Genomic DNA, 19,348 nt, shown 5'->3' with positions numbered 1-19,348 from the left:
TCTATTTTTGTGAAGATAAGTTTGCTTCAGCACAGTACCCCCACCCCAGAGGATGTGTGACCTAATAGCAAACTTAGTTGGCTCAACATTGGTTTATGTTTGGCAAATGGTCAGTTGGCTAGCTATGTGCCAACGCTGGTCAGGTCTGGCTGCAGTCAAGCGGTTTGCATGAGTCGGACAGGGTGTGTGTGTGTGTGTGTGCAGACCCACGCCATTTGACACAGTCTACACACTCTCTCCAAGGTCACTCCAGATGCATGCAAGCCTCCCATAACTTTCTCTCTGCCTCCACTCATGTGAAACACGTTGCTTTCGGTCTGGGGAGTGAATTCCAGATTTTAAGATATGTTTGTTATTGAATGTTCCCCATAGCTTTGCCACCTCAGACTTGCAAAACACCAGGACAACAGTGACATGTTTTGAAAAAGACAGAAACAAAAAGAAACACATAGTACTATGATTAACCCTATGTATACTGGTCTAACATTACCTGTATCTATGTAGATGTACTGGCTGTTGTTTCAGGTTGAACCCTTTCCCTAAAATAAATAAATGTAGGATTGTTCCAACTGACTTTTTATTCATTTTTTAAGCTATGATGCAATATCTTTATACTTCATAATTCATAATATATCTAAGTTATGAGAAAGTCTTATAATTATCTATCACTTACATGAACTGCTGTATGGAAAAGTGATTGTGGGTGGTGTGCTGATTCACATAAAATAGACACAGTTGCCTGAGGGGGGTTTCAGAATAGCTTGGGTCAAAAGCATAACAATACCCATTTATAAAGATGAGTGAGGAGATTTAATCAGCTCTGAGAGAGGTGTGTGGGGAACCAGAGTTGTTACCCTGCGATGTGGGACAGGAGGTGAGTCTCCATTGTCACCTGCAGCTGCCATTGGCTGCTCTGGTGGGTGGGGTGGTCACCCTGGAAGGTGGAGTTGGACAGGGGTTCAACTCATAAAAGAGTGATAAAGCATAATGTGTGTTTTTTTATTTATTATAACTCGGCATAGTTGAACTGAAGTGGCACCAGGAGGTTGAGCAAAATGTAGGCCGTACAAATCGTAAGACTATAAATTATAACAAATAGTTAATCTGTGATCGTCTGAAATACAGCTAGTGTTATTTATAAGTGTCGGTTCAAAGTCTCCCCTCTGTGACCCTCTATTTTTGGCCGTGCTGTGGCAGTGCTGAACGATATATGGATCCCTTCATCTTAAGACTAAAATCTCATAATTTAGCTATGTGAAACATATGTGCTGCAATGGGCTATGCATTCCTAAAACAATGTATTTTTAATTAAGATTCCCTATGTGTGCAGGGCCCTCTTTATTGTTAGCCCGCGCGCACACATTATGGATTGTGCATCTTTTGATTATTCTTTCTTTCTCTCCAAGGTCCTTCTGCACTCCTAATATCCCCATAATATTAACAGTGGAAACCAAAGACTTCCTCAAGAGTGTCTGTGTTTCTTATGTTCTCCATCTGTCCTGATGTTCCTGGTGCTGTTTTTTATGCACGTATCTTTGTATTTGAACATGAAGTGTTTCTTTCATCGGTTTCTGCTTAAGTGTTTCAAGGTTTTTTCCCCTCGCCAATCCTGATATTTAGTAATTATTACATTTTTTGCCCAAGTGGTGATGTTTTTTTTTCCCCTTCTTCACAGCATAATTGAAGTGTTTTGTCAGTATCCTTGAACTAGTCTTTTAGGAATGTTTCATTCCGATGAAGTGCCTTGCCGTTAACAGAACCACATCTTCCAGCATTTGTTTTAATAAAGCACATTAAAGCTCTTTTATACCAGCCTGCACAAGTCCATAGGTCTATTTTTCTCACATTCATTATCATTTCAGGTAAATAGAACAGCACATTAAAAAATAAATAAATCATAAATGAAAAAGTAATTAAGAGTACTCATGCAGTAGTGTGTTGCTATATGTGATTTTTCTGTGAGAATTAATACATTTTTGCATAATGCAGGTCCAGTGTTGTTGTTGTACTTCCCAAATGAAGAAACTGGATGCATGCACTAAAGGGATGCAAGGCCCAAGTTCCCATGGTATGCGCACTACAAATGCCTTGAAATGCTATGGTTGTATTTAAAAACTGTATAGAAATCTGCTATAAACTACTAAGTGTTCCTTACTATGTCATTCAGATTAGAGCTATGCAAGGCATCACGTAGTCTTAAAATACAGAGGAGACACCAGGCCTATGAAGTCTACACAGATATTATTTATCCAAGAACACTGTGAAGGTTGTTTTAGAAACGGCCCAGAACACCTGCCGTTACAGCGATGCCAACTTAATTTACACACGTGACGGGGGACACCTCCCTGTCCTAAGAAACAGAGTATGCCATGCCTTTGATTTTTGAGGAGGGGACCCTCAACCCTCGTTACTCGAGTTCCCCACCCCGGGTTCAGCAAGGACACCGCCGCTCCCACAATGTACACCACGGATATACAGTTTTTGCATGTTATTTGTCTATTTTCCAGGTTGGCACTGGCCCCAAAGCACATGCTGCACAACTACACTCATAGGCAGGACACCAAGTCCTCACTGTATAATTTACTGTGGCTACACCCAATTCATAACTAAACCAAAAGCACCTTTATTTATCAGGACATAAAATATCCTAAACCAATAATAGAAATAGAAATCACACAAAACAAAACCCTAAACCCACTAAAACTATCATTAAGCAAATTAACTGTGTCCTCCCAAAGCCTATGCTAAAAATAATACAAAAATAAGTAGTCATTGCTCATCCAATTAACTAATTTATATATTAACAATATAACTAATGAGTAGATGTGTCATAACCTTTGGTACATTTCCACCTCAGCACTTCTGTGACCTTGTGGACGACTCACATAATGAACAGGAAGCTTTGTTATCAATGTAACCGTTGAAAGTGTCCAGACAGGGAAAATAAATATTATGAGAACCAAGTGCCTCTGTCTGCTACAGACTTCTCAAGACACAGACAGAAAGGCGGATACACACAGTCCAAAAATAATTAATTTGGATAAGTTCGACAGAGTTACCAACTGTTACCAATGCACGTCCCTTTCTGCCCACCCTGCCAAGCATTTCTCCCCACAGGGAACTGCGTCTGGACTCTGTAAACTCTGCAATCAGGACCCCCACCACTGGACCACAGTCGGAGGGATCTGCAGATGAGTGAGTGCCTTATTTAATTCCTTCTCACCCACTTCATGGGAATCCCCAAACTTCTTTTATGTCTGAAACCATGCAGAACAAAGGGGCTGAAGCAACATCCAGAGCTGAAGGCAGTAACTGCTTTGCAACTTATTTCAATAACTCTTATTCTCATCATTAACCAATCATGCTCCAGACCCAGCCAGCAATACAATACTTAACTTAGCTTTTTGTATTGTCTGAAGTCCTGTTCTCTACAAATACACATTCATCAGCACCTAAATCACAGTCTTTACTTGGGCACAGGACTGCCCACTGGTTTTGGCTCCCTGTTTCTTGTCGCAGGACCCTCTCCTTCCCGTACCAGTTGTGGACTAAGCAAGCTCTCTCTCTCACACTTACCGTAACTTGCTTTTAAACCCCAAACTCCATCAGGGAAGACTGCATCCAGTTGAAACGCAATGACCTCATGGGTCTAAGTGTGCTCCAGTGGGAATCAAGGCTAAATTCACAAAATGTGCACAGAATTATACAATGAAATACCAAAATACACAGGGAAGAATTCAGACTGTAACAGAAATAAAATAGAATAACAATATACAATACAAAACCAATAATAAGGATACAAAACTATAAACAAAACAAATCAATAATGACATAATCAGCCCATCACCTCCAGTGACACATATCTGGTCTCCAATGATCACAAGACATAATGTGCCATTTCAAAAGCCACACTGAATCTCAATGAGAGCCACCAATCGATGTGCTGCAGCTCTGCCTGAGAGAGATCACTGCTGCTGACACCTGCTGGCCAGATCAGCTTCACTCTGACATTCCCGCTAAAACAGATTCCCCTGGTCGTGGTTCAGGCCGCAATGCACGATCAATCATGTGCTCAAACTGTTCCTGCTTTTATATATGAGAAGAGCAGCAGCAGCTATAGGACACACGATGTTGGCATCTGTCTGTTAACTTCACTGTTTCAAGGGAAATTTCACATTGTGTGTATTATAAATGGACTTGCACTTCCTCACACATTATACAAATCTGAAGTGACACAGACACTCCAGCGCCAATAAATCACTAATAAGTGTGCTAAATGTATCCATGGAAACCAATGGTTACATACTGAGGTATGTAGGAGGTAAAAAAAAAATCAGTTTTAGAGAAACTCCAGATAAACACCAATCGTGGACAAATTAATCCATGCAAAAAACATCTTCTAAATCTCTCACAGATACACGTTTTAATTTAGGCCACCCAGTTCCTTAATTTGATTTGTTTCTGTTTTATTTCTCCAACATCCAGTTTTGCAAATGCAAAAAGTATGCATAGTTGGAATTACATCATTGATTTTATTTAAAGCTTGATACCTACCTTGTTGTGAGACTTTAAAAGTATATTACAAAAATCTCATCTGCAAGGAAGGATTTCCATATAAAGCTGATATCATCTATGCTGTCCAACACGTTTTGTCACATTAGTATTAATATACAAATAATAGAGTTTGAATGTGTTATTCAAAATACATTGACATTGGAAATTAATCTACACTACATTTTCAAACAATTATCATGCAACATGTGAACCTTTTCCTGCCTGCTCTTAGAGGGCACTGGTCTCTGGCTGGGCTGTGGATGCACATCTATTTTTCTACCCATGTCTGTCTAATCTCTCGTCTTTCTTCTCAAGATTATATCAGGATGTGCTCAATATAGTTGTAATATGTGGTACTGAAGGTCTAGTCGTGTCTGGTGTCTTCAAAGAGGTCTTGAAGATGGACTTGAATAAAGACAACAAATTAATCTGCCGCATCAGCGTTTGTAAACTTGTATTTTTTGGAAAGTATCAGATTGAAAGTTAATGTAAAACTGGATTCAAAGGTCAGAATTAAGTGAATTTAATGGAAAATATGTCAACAGGTTAGATATTGATGTAATGGGTAACACGGCTGTAGAATTATTTATAGAAACTAACTTTCCAGACTAGACTGGTATCATCCCGAGAAAAGAGGGTATGTTTTGTTTCACTTATCCATCTATCTAGACTCATACAAATGCAACGAAATAACACAGAAGTAGTTTGTTTGTCACATATAAATGCCCGATACAGGGCCATCCTTGCAATAAAGGTGCTAAATCGACTTTCTATGTCACTATGGATAATTGGTTAGAAAGGATAAGATAATGGTTTATGAGGTATCTGACTCTCTGAGACAATCTCTGCAAGGTGAACAAAGCTATCAAGAGCTTCTCACGGCATTAAAGCTCAGAAAACATAAAAGCACCCACAAAAATGGGTTAATTGCTTTTGAGGAAAGCTGTCTATTTCTTGTCGTTTTGTTTTTCAGCTCCCAGCTTTCTTCATCATATCTTAGAAATAATCTCATCTGGGCCAGCCTCAATTTCTTATCCTGCAGAGCTTTATTTTCAAGGAAGACCTGAAATTAATCCTTTCCCTCGTACTAATCAGAAACAATGCCTCTCCCGGTATTTATTAACAAGAAGTGTCTTTAAGAAAACATTACTTGAAGAAATTAAACCAGATTAGATTGGTTTGGAACTGACCTAATTCTCGAACGATGTTTGATTGAACTGTCTGCCTTTTTTATTAAAAGTTAAATAATCTCACTTAGCTGACACAGTAACCTAATTGATTTATGACCTTCGGAGTTTGAAATGTTAAAAAGCATACTTTTCTTTGTCAGAGAATTGGGTTTCATGCATCCACTTTCACACCTTTAAAAGCAATGACAAATATGAATACAATATGTCAGTTTAATAGCAATAACATATAATGGCACAAGATGAATTATTTAATACAAATATATGTCAGCTATCTGAAGGCAGTATATTAAAATACCACAGCTAAAGTCAAATTAATTTCCAATATATAATATGTGCTTGATTTTATTTATGTTTTTCTGTATCCACTTCCACTTAGTGTTCTGTTAATACTTACACACATGATATTACAGGTATAACACAATTAACAATCCCATACTTTTCCCCATTAACCTTTCTGACACAAGGATTATTATATTAGTCTATGTAATGTAATGTTGAATTTCAATATGAAATTCAAATTAGAGAGGAATTTATGATATTCCTATTGCATCACACTATGCATAGAAAAGGGTTTATTTTACTCTTCCCTGGATTCATTAAAATGCTATTTACGAGGGCATATACTTTGGACAGGCAGAGAGAGAGAGAGAGAGAGAGAGAGAGAGAGAGAGAGAGAGAGAGAGAGTGAGAGTTAATTTGACCCACCCGCCAAAAGCAAATTCCCCTTTCAGTGCCTCCTGGTGGCTTTTTGTTTGACAGAGGATTTAACCCTTTTCTAGTTCTGACTGGCAAGCATTTATTTATTTGTTTGTTTGTTTGTTTGTTTCAGTTTGGTAGAGGGGGCTGGAGTTTAGATTTGATCCAGATTTAAGTTGCATGACAGAATAACAAAACTAACTCTCATTTTCTAATCTAAATCATTCATTCGTTTTCAGCTCAACAAACATTTATGGCTATTCCTGTTTTGTTTGCTTTTGTTTTCCACTTTCTTGCGGCGAGGAAGGTGTACAGAGCCCCGGGTTGTTGTTCGCTGTCAGTCCGCCCTGGTGCTCTGAGGCCCAGCGGTTTCGATGTGCGCCGTGGAAATGAACTCGCTCCCCTCACTCCTCTCACTGTTAACCTTACTCTGTGCTTTCTGTCAAACGTGCCACTGCAACTCAAACAAGCCGCACTTGACCCTCATACTGTCTCCAGATACTGACCTACTGTTTCTCATCTTGCTTTCCACTCCGAGGTTCTCAAAAGGGTCGTCTCCAACCTGCTCCTGCAACATTGCTCAAATTAAAAGCCTCCCAGAATCCCTCTTCTCTGCTTTCTGCATCAGAGGACTAAAACCGCCCTGCAGTGGGGACGACTGAGAGTTGATGACTAATGCTTGCCTTGGCCCTCACTCGGCTCAATCCTGCTTTTTTATGGATCTAACAAGAGTTTTGGACACGATCAGCTATTTAATCCTTGTAAATACGCTCAAGAAAGGCATTGCTCTAGCTGGCACAGGCAGCACATCTTTGTGTTTCTATTAAAACTATAATATATATTAGTTGACATACAGGGTTACATTAATGTTCTTTTGCTTTTTGTCCTCTTAGTGTTGACCCTATATCAATTTGTTTCAATGACAGGACCTCCTGTTGCATTCTCAGCTACTTACACCTCATATATGCATAACCTTAGCAATGTTTAACTTGTGAAAATGTAAGATTTTCTTATGCATTGGTCTTCAAACGTGGAGTACCCTTGGGTCTCATGCATTGTTACTGTACAATTTCAACGGTTTACCAGCTGACATTAATTCAAAATGTCAAATTCAGCAACTGTGGTTCAGTTAAGTGTTACATTTAGTGTAATTTACAGTTCAGGTGGATAAAGAAAATAATCAACATAAAGTTTACTAAAACCAGGGGTGAGAATCATTGGTCTACAAAATACAAGTGTTTTTTTTTTCTATCATTTTAATACTTTTGGGATGAAAGCGCAATGTGATGGGTACAATTTGTATTGTATCCCTTAGATCAAGCCGTTAATGAGCTATTATATGTATGTACGGGCTCTTTTAATATCTTACTGTATAATTCATTAGCTGTTAACGTGCATGTATTGTTTTGAGTAGTATAATTATAATACCAAAACACACGAGAATACGTGTATAGTATAATTATTTATGTTGTATGTTTTGCAGCAGATAAAACGCCGTGAAAAAATCTTCCAACTGCAGGAGGGCAGCAGCAGCAGAGGATTAAATACTGTCTTCAGTTTTGTTCCTCGGATAGCGCGCCAGAGGGAGACATTTCCCTCTCTAGCGGGCACTCATTTGTATTCCATATTTCTGTGAAAGCTGGAAGGGATAATAATAATTATAATCATCACCATCATAAAAGTTTGAACATTTTTCGTATTTATAAGAAATGATACAATAACATATTATTGGTGTTGGTTTAGAAAATAATAATATTCAACATCCTCAATGTCTTTTAAATATATAATCTATATGTGTGTGCGCTACGGCTGAATATAATACGGTTACAATCATGTAACTGTCCTCCAACAAATACCCGTCCGTTTGCCATGGGGAAATAATGACCCTGGGGTATTGAAATAAATAAATCAATAAATACGACAATAATACATATTACAATAAATATAACACTATAGGCTATGACCATATACTTATGACACTATATTTCATTTATCTGTATTGAATTAAAATGTCCACATTATTTGGACATATTTAGTTATATATGTTTTGTTGTCAAAGTTTACACAGCAGTTGGAAACGTTATTATTCTCCAGACTGAATTAGTCTTCAACAAAATCTGAAAATATAATATAGATACTAATCGTTACTAGTCGAATTGAGTATAATTGTTTCATTTGTGCATGAATATTGTAAACAGTAGCATTTCAAACAGCGCATTATTACTTGCATTTCGGCTTATTTCAAATAAATGATTAAATAGATAAACAGTTTTGACATATACAATTTAGTTAAATGCTTATACATAAATTGCTATCAACATATATTCTGTGGTTTAACCAGCAAGAGACATATCACGCATAAAACATGTTTATTGTCATTGTGTTCACCATAACAGTTTTATATGTATTTGTATTCATTTTCCCTATGTTTGCCTCTTGGCCAGAATAGTCGTCTGACACTCAAAAGGTCTCCGGCAACGAGACATTGCATATATCATATTTATATCAAATAAAAAACAAAGATCATTCAAATAACAATGACAACTCATATAAATAATGATCAAAACGAAATCGACCACAGTCAGGCCATGGCTGCATACCAGAGTCACCACAAACAATTAATATACATTTTTAATATCCTTAAATTATTGTCATGAAGATACAAATTAAAATAAATATTACAAAGCTTTTTACATCCTGAAACCTGAGATTAAAATTAAGAATGGTCATGTTTTTTTTCTTTTTCTCTCTTTCTTTGTGGTGAAAGTTTCTGTAGGGTTTCAATGGGGGTCTATGAGGTCCACAACAATCACATGGCACGATTAAGGTTGCATGCAGAAACATCTCCTTCCTCCGGCCGGAGCGGGCTGGCTATGGACTCGGGTGCGGGTCCCCCTTGTTGGCTGTCTGGGACCCCGGGGGGCTGTCGTGCAGTTTCCTGATGTGCTTCTTCAGGTCAAAGTTCCTGCAGAAGCCCTTGCCGCAGGTGGGGCAGGTGAAGGGCTTCTTGTCGTTGTGGGTGTGCATGTGGAAAGTCAGGTTGTACACCTGGTGGAAGGCCTTGTTGCAGATATTGCACTTGAACTGCTTCTCGCCGCTGTGGGTCAGCTTGTGGTTCTTGTAGTTGCCTGTGAGGAGGAAGACAAACGGGGCAGACATGAGCCAAGAGTGGAGACCCAACCTGTGCAAGAGCATGCATGCAGCTCACTGTGCAGCAGTGGGCTCTGAACACACAGTTCACAGTCTAACGCTCTGACTGCCAACGTATTGGATTGTATATTGTGTGGTTTTTTATGCAGATACATTTATTTTATACTCATAGTTTGTTAAAATAAATAAACGATAATTATCATATTAAAAAATGTGTATTGTTAAAAATAATAAAGCACACGTTTTTTAATGTAGTTTCATTTATAATTAAAATAGGCATCTTTAAAATAAATAATGCAGTAAGTGCCAAATAAATAAATAATAATAATAATATGAATAACACTAATGATTATTGTTAATAACAACAAGAACAACAATAATAATAATAATTTAAAATATGGCTTGATGTGTTTATAGAGGCCTGACCGATGTAAACATCTAACAAACGGATCAGAGAACGATAAAAGATAACCAACTAACGAATTAAATAAAAAAACACTAGGAACACATATATGCATGCATTTATTTCGATACTTAGTAACGTATTATTATTGATATATTGGCAGACGCGATTACAAGAGCAATATAAAGTGTAATAATACAGAACACAGTCACAATTGAAAAATGACGCAAGTGCACGGGTGACATCTGCACGGTGTCCGCACCTTTCTGGTGGAAGCCCTTCCCGCAGAACTCGCACACGAAGGGCTTGTACCCGGCGTGGATGCGGGTGTGCGTGTTCAGCGTGGAGCTGCGGTTGAACGCCTTGCCGCACTGGTTGCATTTGTGCGGCTTTTCCTGCAGAAAGGGACGTGAAACAGGGCGGGTAAGACCTCAGACATTTTATAAAACAGCAGCAGCAACAACAACAACAACAACAACGAGTCTTAAGTCATGAATATCATATGAACTTTCTGTGGGGTTGTTTTATTTGAAAGCAAACCCCCAAAATGCCGCAATACTGCACAAAACATGGTTCTTTCATAAATATATTTAATATGCATCTGAATAATATTGTCCGCACTGTTACCTATTAGAAGTAGTATTTTATATTACTTTTACTTGTATATTATTACTATATTTAATTTTAAATTCACTGTATATTTTACCCATGCACTTGTCATTATTAAACTGCAGTTTTTTGATGCTTGATCTGTAAGTATGTACTGCATTATTGCACTTTTGTATTGCTCTTGTAAGCCCTGGATAAGGGCGTCTGTCAAGAAATGTATACAAATATTATTATTATTATTATTAATAATAATAATAACAATAATAATAATAATAATAATAATAATAATAATAATAATAATAATAATAATAGAAGAAGAAGAAGAAGAAGAAGAAGATGATTAAATACCTGTGTGTGGATGATCTTGTGCCGACACAGCGTGCTCGCCTGGCGGAAGCCTTTCCCGCAGACCTTACAGACGAAGGGTCTGGCCCCGGTGTGGACCGGCATGTGACGGGTTAAATTATAGTGCGCATTAAACACCTGCAATCAACCAATCAACCAATCGATTAATCAATCAATTTGTATTTTCTATAGCGCCCTTCGCGGGGTAGCCACGGAGCGCTTCACAGATTGACAAACGGGCAACACAAATACACAAATAAATAAACCTTATCCAATGAATATATATATATATATATATATATATATAAGTCAAATTAAATATAATAAACTATTAGGCACGGAGGAGAGAACAACTCCTATGGGTGGCAGATTGTTAGAGGAGAAGATACATGTCTGTGGGTCCACGGCAATCGAAAGTGAGCCATATCTATAATAACCAAAGCCTATATATATAACCACATACAATATCCCAATCCGTGCATACGCTGGAGCGCACATCTGAAGCACTCACCTTGCCGCAGACCTCACAGGTGAACACCTTGGGCTTGGCACTGGTCGCCCCGCTGGCCAGCTTGGACGCGCTCTTGAAGAGCTTCTCGGAGAGGATCTGGGCGCCCTCCTTCATGTAGTGCTGCAGCTGGCTCTGGGACAGGTCCTTGAAGGCCACTCCGGACGGGTACCTCTCCACCGAGGACACCAGCTTGTGCTTCTCGGACAGAAAGGTCTTCTGGCGGGGGTGGAGCGGCGAGTTCAGGAGATAAGAAGCCATGGGGTGCAGGTTGAGGAGACCCGCCGGCGGAGGACAGGGGCTCTCTGCACAGTTCAGATAACACAAGGTGCCCATGGCGTGGAAAGAAGACTGGTTGACCACCCGTGGGCGAAAAAGTTTATACTGTCCTATCGCGGGGCTGCCCTCCGGTAGGTCGCCTTTGTAATTCAAACCAAGACTCAGCAGGTCGTTGGGGATGTAGGAAGAGGAGTCCAAATGGCTCTTCCTGGGTTCCGACCCGGAGATGCCCAGTTTGTGCCCAGCCTCGTACGCCAGGGGCACCAGGGGGATCATGCAGGGGTTCAGGTGGATGCCCGGCTTGGGGTCTGCCTTGTTGGCGGGCGACTGGAGCAAGTTGGGCAAAGGTGCCGACTTGGGTTCAGGTGTCCTGGCCATGATCCTCTCGATGGAGAAAGCCAGGGGTTTGGCGGTGGCAAGCATGTTGTCTCCGGCGGAAAGGTGTCCTGTCCCAGAAGCCGAGGTGAAGAGCGCCGAGGTCTGGTAGAGCGCACTGTCCATGTCTCGCTTATAAATCTCGTCCCTTCAGTTCAGCCGCAGACCTGCAGGAAAGGACATCGTCCGAGGATGCCGGGGTCGGTGCCAGCGCCTCCCAGCTCCCTATGGCTCCCGTGTTTGTGCCAGGACTGCTCAGTAAGACGTGTTGTGTCAATAGCGCCGTGGAGATGTTACCTTCCAAGAGGAGAAGGTAAACTAGATAATTGCTCAATTCACTTACATCAGTCAACAGAGAAACTTTTTTTCCCTCTCTCTCTCTCTCTCTCTCTCCACTTGTCTGCTGCTATTATTGGTGACTCGGCTCACCCGCCCTGGGTAGGAGGTGCTCCTTATTGGGAAGCTTGTCTGGTTCAGCCGCAAAGCGTTGAGCAAATCTGAGGTCCCCTTGGTTCGGCATGACGTCATCCTCAATCACAGGACACACACACACACACACTTGTGAGATCAGATCACATTGGACACAAGATCTGCTCAGTACACCTCCTGCAAGTTGTTCTCCGCTGGTGACCCGTATTATACATTTACCAATACCAATAATAATATAATAACAATGATAATAATAACAATTACATAATAATAAAGCACACATTATTATATTTTGTTTAATTTCGTCTTAAAGTAGGCATTCATTTAAGACATTATTTAATAGGTAAGTGCAAAATAAATAAAATGTATGTTACGTGAAGTCGTTATATTAATTTGATCTCTTGATACGAATAATATAAAATGTGTATAAACGCATTTTTCTGTATTTTAACACAATAGTTCGTTAATTAGCCTTCGTTTAGCTGTCAGGAACAGCAGGAAGGTTTTGTTTTAGTTTCCCCTCCTCAGCACGAAAACAAATAGACCATTTCATTTCGCCCCAAGGCATCATTATGCATAGCAATAATTATATTTGTATGTATTTATTTTAGTCGTACGCATTTATCTTCTCTTATTGAGGATTTCAGTGAGATCAGGTACATTTTAAAATACAAACCTGAACAAATAAAATACGAGACACTATAATTTAACAACACGAATAACGATAATAATCAAAATAATAATAACAATATTAAAACAATAATACAAATAATCATATTCATGTGCATATGTTTATTGAGAATATTAGGCCTCTGTACACTAAAGTGTTTCGCATTAAAGAGCGTTTAGTGCCCTTTTCTCACTATAGCAATTAATTAATTAACTTCAAGCGCGGGAACTATGCACAACACAGGACACGCATTTTTAGCATTATTTCCGTCGAGGGCTCTGAAGAGACGCATTGAGACATGAATGCGAGCAGGAAAGCGCCGGCATGATCTGATGCTGCTGTGAACAGGACCAGGCTGCAGGAGAGGACACACTGGCCGGGCTGAGGACCAAGCCTGGGATTACCATGCACGCCGGGGGAGGGACACTTAAGAGACAATACTCTTTAATGGACAATATCCTGGACAGGGGAGTTGACAGATTGTTATTAGTGTTATTATGAGTAGCAATGGGGACGAAAGGACAAAACGACCAAGTTCTCCTTCTAATGAATACGGATTGCTCCAGCAGGTCAATACCAACGACTTGAAACTCATAAGACTTTATAACACAAAACAGCAGCAGCAGCAGCAGCAGCAGCACCGTGGTTTAATCTGCGCATCCAGCCCAGCGCATTAAAGGTCAGTCTTAACGGATAGACATGCTATTGATATTGTATCTGAGATATGAAAAGATGCTTTGATTTGTTTTGTATGTTTGTCTGACTTTGATTGCACTGTTCAAAATTATAATAAAGCAAGTGATGATTGGCTTCCATGCGCTCACTTTATTTCAAACCAAAACGAGTTTGAGAGATACCCATCACTGAATGAGTCAGTCATTTGTTTATGTTGTATAGCGCCTTTCGCAGGGCCGCAGAGCGCTTTACGGGTTGATAAACAGGCCACACAAATAAACAAATAAAGCATAAACAATTAATAAAATAAACTATAATACAATCAAATAAAATAACACGTCAACGGGTGGTGAATTCGTTGCATCCAGTCAGGCATTACTGACATTTAAGTGTAGACTTTAACCGTAAATCATTACAGTCACTGTATTAAAATGAGACTGAATTGTGGTTAATTACCTTTGCAAAAAGTCGCCCATATAATTCGATTAATCGCTAATGTTATTTAAACATTTAAATCTGAACAGACAAAATGTCAACAATTTGTGTTAAAACAGAACCTGTATTTACTCAAATTAAATAAACCCGTGTGTATGATTTCAATAGACAGTCTTGTTTCCATTGAGATTTGTATTCACTGTAAAATATCATGCTATACTTTTCTTTAATTTACCCCACCCCGCAAAATGAAAATAAAATCCCCAAATGTGTGTGTGTGTGTGTGTGTGTGTTGGGGGGGGGGGTAACAGATGGGATGTTAATACTAATTGAAGCATTTTCTATAGCCTGGCTGTGCAGTTGGTCCATTGACCCACTCAGGACCTGCACTACATTTCCCTGAGTCTTTGAAAGGGGGTGAAAAACTCGCTCCTATTAGTGACATGACAGTCAATATAAAATACAGAATATCCCATTAAATATAAAAGCTATAGTGTCAATATTGAATGCAGGCGCCAGTGCAGTTTTAACGCCAAAAGCCGCCTTTATAATGACAGTAAAATTGACTTGTAAAAAGGAGATTTTAAGCTTTTTTGAGGGCGGTATTTTGCTCTTGTGGGGAGGACACAATATAGACTATACAGTAATTCACCATAAACACAGCTCAATGACTTGTTTCACATTTTAAACCCAACTAATTAGCAAAATGCTTCATATGTATATTTGTGTATCATCCCCACAGGGTAATCCTGCCTTGTTCTCCTTTTCTCTGTAATCGGGTTTCACGAGCTGGTTTCTGGGCCATAAAGCTACATGTTGTTGTTATTATTATTATTATTATTATTATTATTATTATTAACAACAAGAATGATGTATTCGTTTATGTATGCGTTTGTTTGTTTGTTTGTTTGTTTATTATACGGTATAATTGCATTGCGATTTCGGACAGAAAACGGTTGTAAACATTTTTCTTTCGTTTCATTTTTTTCCAGTCGAGTTGAAGATTGTCGACATAATCCTTCACACAAATGGTCTCAATGAAGCCTTTCCATCTCTTATTCACAGAGGCTGAAAGGCTTCATTTATGCATTATGTAAAGTGTGATCTCTGAAAAGGCGAGGATGCGGCATTTCCTCTAAAATAGGCATTTATGTGATTTATTTGAACGCATTTTCGTCTCAATTGCTCTCTCTAATTTATTGCTAAACTACAAATATTCGTTCAGTTTCGGATGGAAAAAAAGCCGTTTCCTTTGTATTGATTTGTGGGTGGTGAGAGTTATATTATCAAATTCACTACATAGTGTTATATTTAAATCGCTTAGATCAATTTTAAACATAATAATAATATAAAATAATGAATATTTTCCATATGGTTTGACGTGAAGGTGATCCTTTTATAAGGTATATTTATTGGTTCGTTTATTTGTAAAGAGTATTTTCAAGTCATTAGTATCATACGGTTTTGTGTTATTTTTCTATTGATTAGCAGTTATAACCCTTTAACACACCAACCTGTGAGGCACAAATTTGGTATTCGCTTCTTCTTCTAGGATTTTAAAGTTATCCATGCACTACAACAAAACATTATATATAATGCAATCGTCTCTTCGAACTATCACTCGCTATTTGAAGCCACTGAATTAAGATTGCAGATATCAGCAGTTTGAAACCAATGGACTTTATTCATTCAATAATTGGATGTTACCAGCACATACAACTCTTTAATTCCAGAGCAGGAGGAGAAGGAAAATAAGTAGTTGTAGTTTATTTTCTTGGTTCAGGGGGACAGTATAACTAAGATTTCATTTTTGTAGGTACATTGAGTTTCAACTGACAATATAAATATATTAAACAAGCTGTGTATGTTTGTGTATGTGTACAGATTGTAAAATTAGATTTTTTGCCACAAAATTGTTCTTTGTGAAAAGGAGAAAAATACCTACCAATCTTGCAATATGCAACACTGCAGCAGGCAGCAGGACATGTTTTTACAATGTTGTATAATAAAGGGTAAGTGTTGCTTTCCAAACACATTTTTAATCTAGACCTTTCAGTCTTGTAATTGGTATAATAGGCCTTGTGAACTATGTGCAAAATCCTCTGAAAAAGGTGAAGGGGTCCATTCATTTCAGTGAAGTGTAAATGTAATGTAATATTCTTGTCATAAACTCGGTTTAAAAAATATAATTGCCCATTTTCAACAGCCCGATGCAGAAAGTATGCAAGAGGTCAGCATTGGTCATTTCATTATGAATAGTTATTAAATGAAAATTAAATTGATAAGAACACAATGCTCACACAGACCATTTGAAATTCACATGCAGAGATGTATATATATATATATAAATGTATATATTTAAATCCACACATTCATATTAAAATGTCCCTGTGCTTCAAATCACTGAGATCAAGCGCACATCTGACTATGAAAATCAAAGTATTAAACAGATTACAGATTCTAAGGGAAGGTATTAGTAATGAACTAATTTATAATATATACATCCATCTGGACATAAGAAGCCATCGAATGGATCCCAGGAGATGAAGAGAGACCTAGAAGACGACCATGTAGAAGACTGGATGAAATAAGCTTTGCCGAGACGCTGGCCATCGAATCCAGTGGGGACATCTCGGGGAGGCCTTCGTCCAGCAGTGGATCGATATATATACACATATATGGGATAATTGCAATATATTGCATGCAGAAAAGCAAGCATACAGAGAGCAGTTGGTTGGGGGGCACGTTGATGCTTCCAGAGAGCGGATCCTCGCCGCCCTGCCAGCTACACACGGACAGCAGATGAAGTGCAGACGGAGAGGGGGCGGCAGTTTATTGCTCATTTTTCCTCACTAGACCCTTGACTCGTCTCTTGTTAAAAAATACTTTGACAAGAAAATCATGTCCCCAGTGAAGACAACACCTTGTCCCTTTCCTTTCTTTCTTTTTTTAGACAGAAGCAAACATAAGGGGCTGGGCTATACATTTCCTATTACATTACTATTTTGAGTTGAAAATACAGAAACAATTAAATCCAATGTCAACTACTAATTCACTTTCATGTATTTGTTTGTAGGATAAAATACACCTCATGGAAAACGGTTTCATATAGTAGCTGCAGTCTTCAGTTAGAAAGACAATTCAGAATTCATTTGAAGAGGTTTGTATTAAACCCCAACGCTGATAATGATAATAATGTCATATATACACAAGGGAGGGTGCTTATGTAGGCACTCCAGTGCAGTCAAGTAGGTCCAGACACTCATTGTGTTTTGGTCCCAGTTCAGTCCTCAATTCCTTAATTAAAAATCTGCTACCCAATCACTCAAATTAAACCCCTTTCAAGACTTCAAGCTACATGTTGTGTGTGTAAACAACACTGCAAATTGTGCAGAAACATGTCTAAAACAACTTGTCTTAATTCTCTCCATTCATCAGCTCAGCCTTTAACCTCATTCCATGAAGGGCAATTAGAAGTGAGCTGAACTGAATTACATATATTAACTTCAAAATCAGCTAAAGAAGAAACTGGTTGTGCACTGATTTCTAACCCCTGATGTGGGTCACTAAATAATCCAGAGGTTTAAGGAAACATGTTGTACGTTTCCACTGTCTGCATCTTTAAGATATAAACAAAGGGATTATTTAAAAAAATGAAAACTGGGGGAAAAGTGTCTCTGCGTCCGACTTCTCACCTCACCCGCTTGTGAAGACATGCTGGAAGGGTTAAGATAACTCGGACGTGCCGCGGTGAAGCGAGTATCAATCTGAGGAAAGCAGACCTTGGTGAACATCTGAAGAGAAAGTGAAGGAGTGAAATAAGGCATCTGTGGGCCAGAACTTTGCAGTGAAACAAACTTCTGTATTTGCCTGTATTGCCCTGGGAGAACAGATCACTTTCAACAGTTAGTGTGAGTGTAACTCAGCAGCGATCCAGACTGATTACTGAAGCTGAGTTTAGGTGACACAAGAGATACGCAAGCTCTGCCAGAGAGAATCACAGAGACAGAAAGAGCAAAACTGAAGGTTGAGGGTCCGTCTGTCTGTATTAGTTTATATCAGAATTACTAAATCAGGTTCATAATGTCTTATTTGGGAATTAGTTTTAAGAAGGTATGCACTGCTTGGAAATTATATTGCAAAATAAATAAAATTACAGCAATTTTACAGCAAAATTACCATTGTCCAGTAAAGTAAAAAACATAATTATATATATATATATACACACACAGAGAGCGAGAGAGAGAGAAAATCGAATGAAGTAACATAAAAAATATTGTAGTGACAGAGCAGAAAAAATGCTTCCTCTCATATTACCAATTCCACATTAATAGCAACAATATTAATTAATATTTGATGAATAATCTCTTCCAAGTTTTCCATCACAATTTTACATAATTGTAATCACTTTTCTATCGCTCCTTATGCACTTGTGTGTGTATTAAAGGTCAGTGCAATATTTTTAATTAAGGATACTAGAGCCCAGGACTGAATAATGACATTGTAATGGTATGTACGAATATTGTGGCAACTGTACTCAGGGATGCTTTATAAATCTGTCTTAAGTCAATACACTTCTGCCCGGACTACATCCAAACCTTGACCCGCCCATCCATAATGGTAAAATTCAAATGGAAGCGCTTTGTGTGAGAGAGGCTGTTTCCTTCAGCCTAATGCAAACCTGACTTCAAGTGCGGAGTTTTTTAATTCGTGATTGACAGACAGGTCAAAGTTTGAATTCGGTACTTTTCATCCGCACCTTCTACAATCATTTTAAAGGGGCATCGCTCTGCGTCTATAAGTAGCGAGCGCAGAATGGTTAAGGACATTCATTGTGTGGTGGACAATGTCCAAATGTAAGAGCGTCAAAAAGCAAATGTAATTAATTCACAAATAGTCACAATCAGGTAGCGTTCGAGCTCCGAACCGTTGGGAAATAAATGTTATTTTTCAATTCGTCAGATGTATGGACTTTCAAAGGGACTCTTAAAACGAAGGGTCGTGCAGTACAGAAAATACAGAAAGTCAGA

The 19,348-nt window shown here is 38.6% G+C and overlaps 1 protein-coding gene across 1 annotated transcript; it reads right to left on the bottom strand.

The window, feature by feature from the left end:
* Positions 1–8,813: 8,813 nt before the first annotated feature.
* fezf1 (FEZ family zinc finger 1) lies at positions 8,814–12,468 on the bottom strand. Its single transcript, XM_066723810.1, has 4 exons — positions 11,459–12,468; positions 10,951–11,085; positions 10,256–10,388; positions 8,814–9,568 (listed from the first exon to the last, which is right to left on the bottom strand). Exons 1-4 carry the CDS (start codon positions 12,233–12,235, stop codon positions 9,312–9,314), a joined length of 1,302 nt encoding a protein of 433 aa, XP_066579907.1. The 5' UTR covers positions 12,236–12,468; the 3' UTR covers positions 8,814–9,311.
* Positions 12,469–19,348: the final 6,880 nt, after the last annotated feature.

Source organism: Amia ocellicauda, chromosome 15 (assembly GCF_036373705.1).
Source record: "Amia ocellicauda isolate fAmiCal2 chromosome 15, fAmiCal2.hap1, whole genome shotgun sequence".
NCBI classification, from domain to species: Eukaryota; Metazoa; Chordata; class Actinopteri; order Amiiformes; family Amiidae; genus Amia; species Amia ocellicauda.
This window is presented reverse-complemented; position numbering and strand designations above follow the sequence as displayed.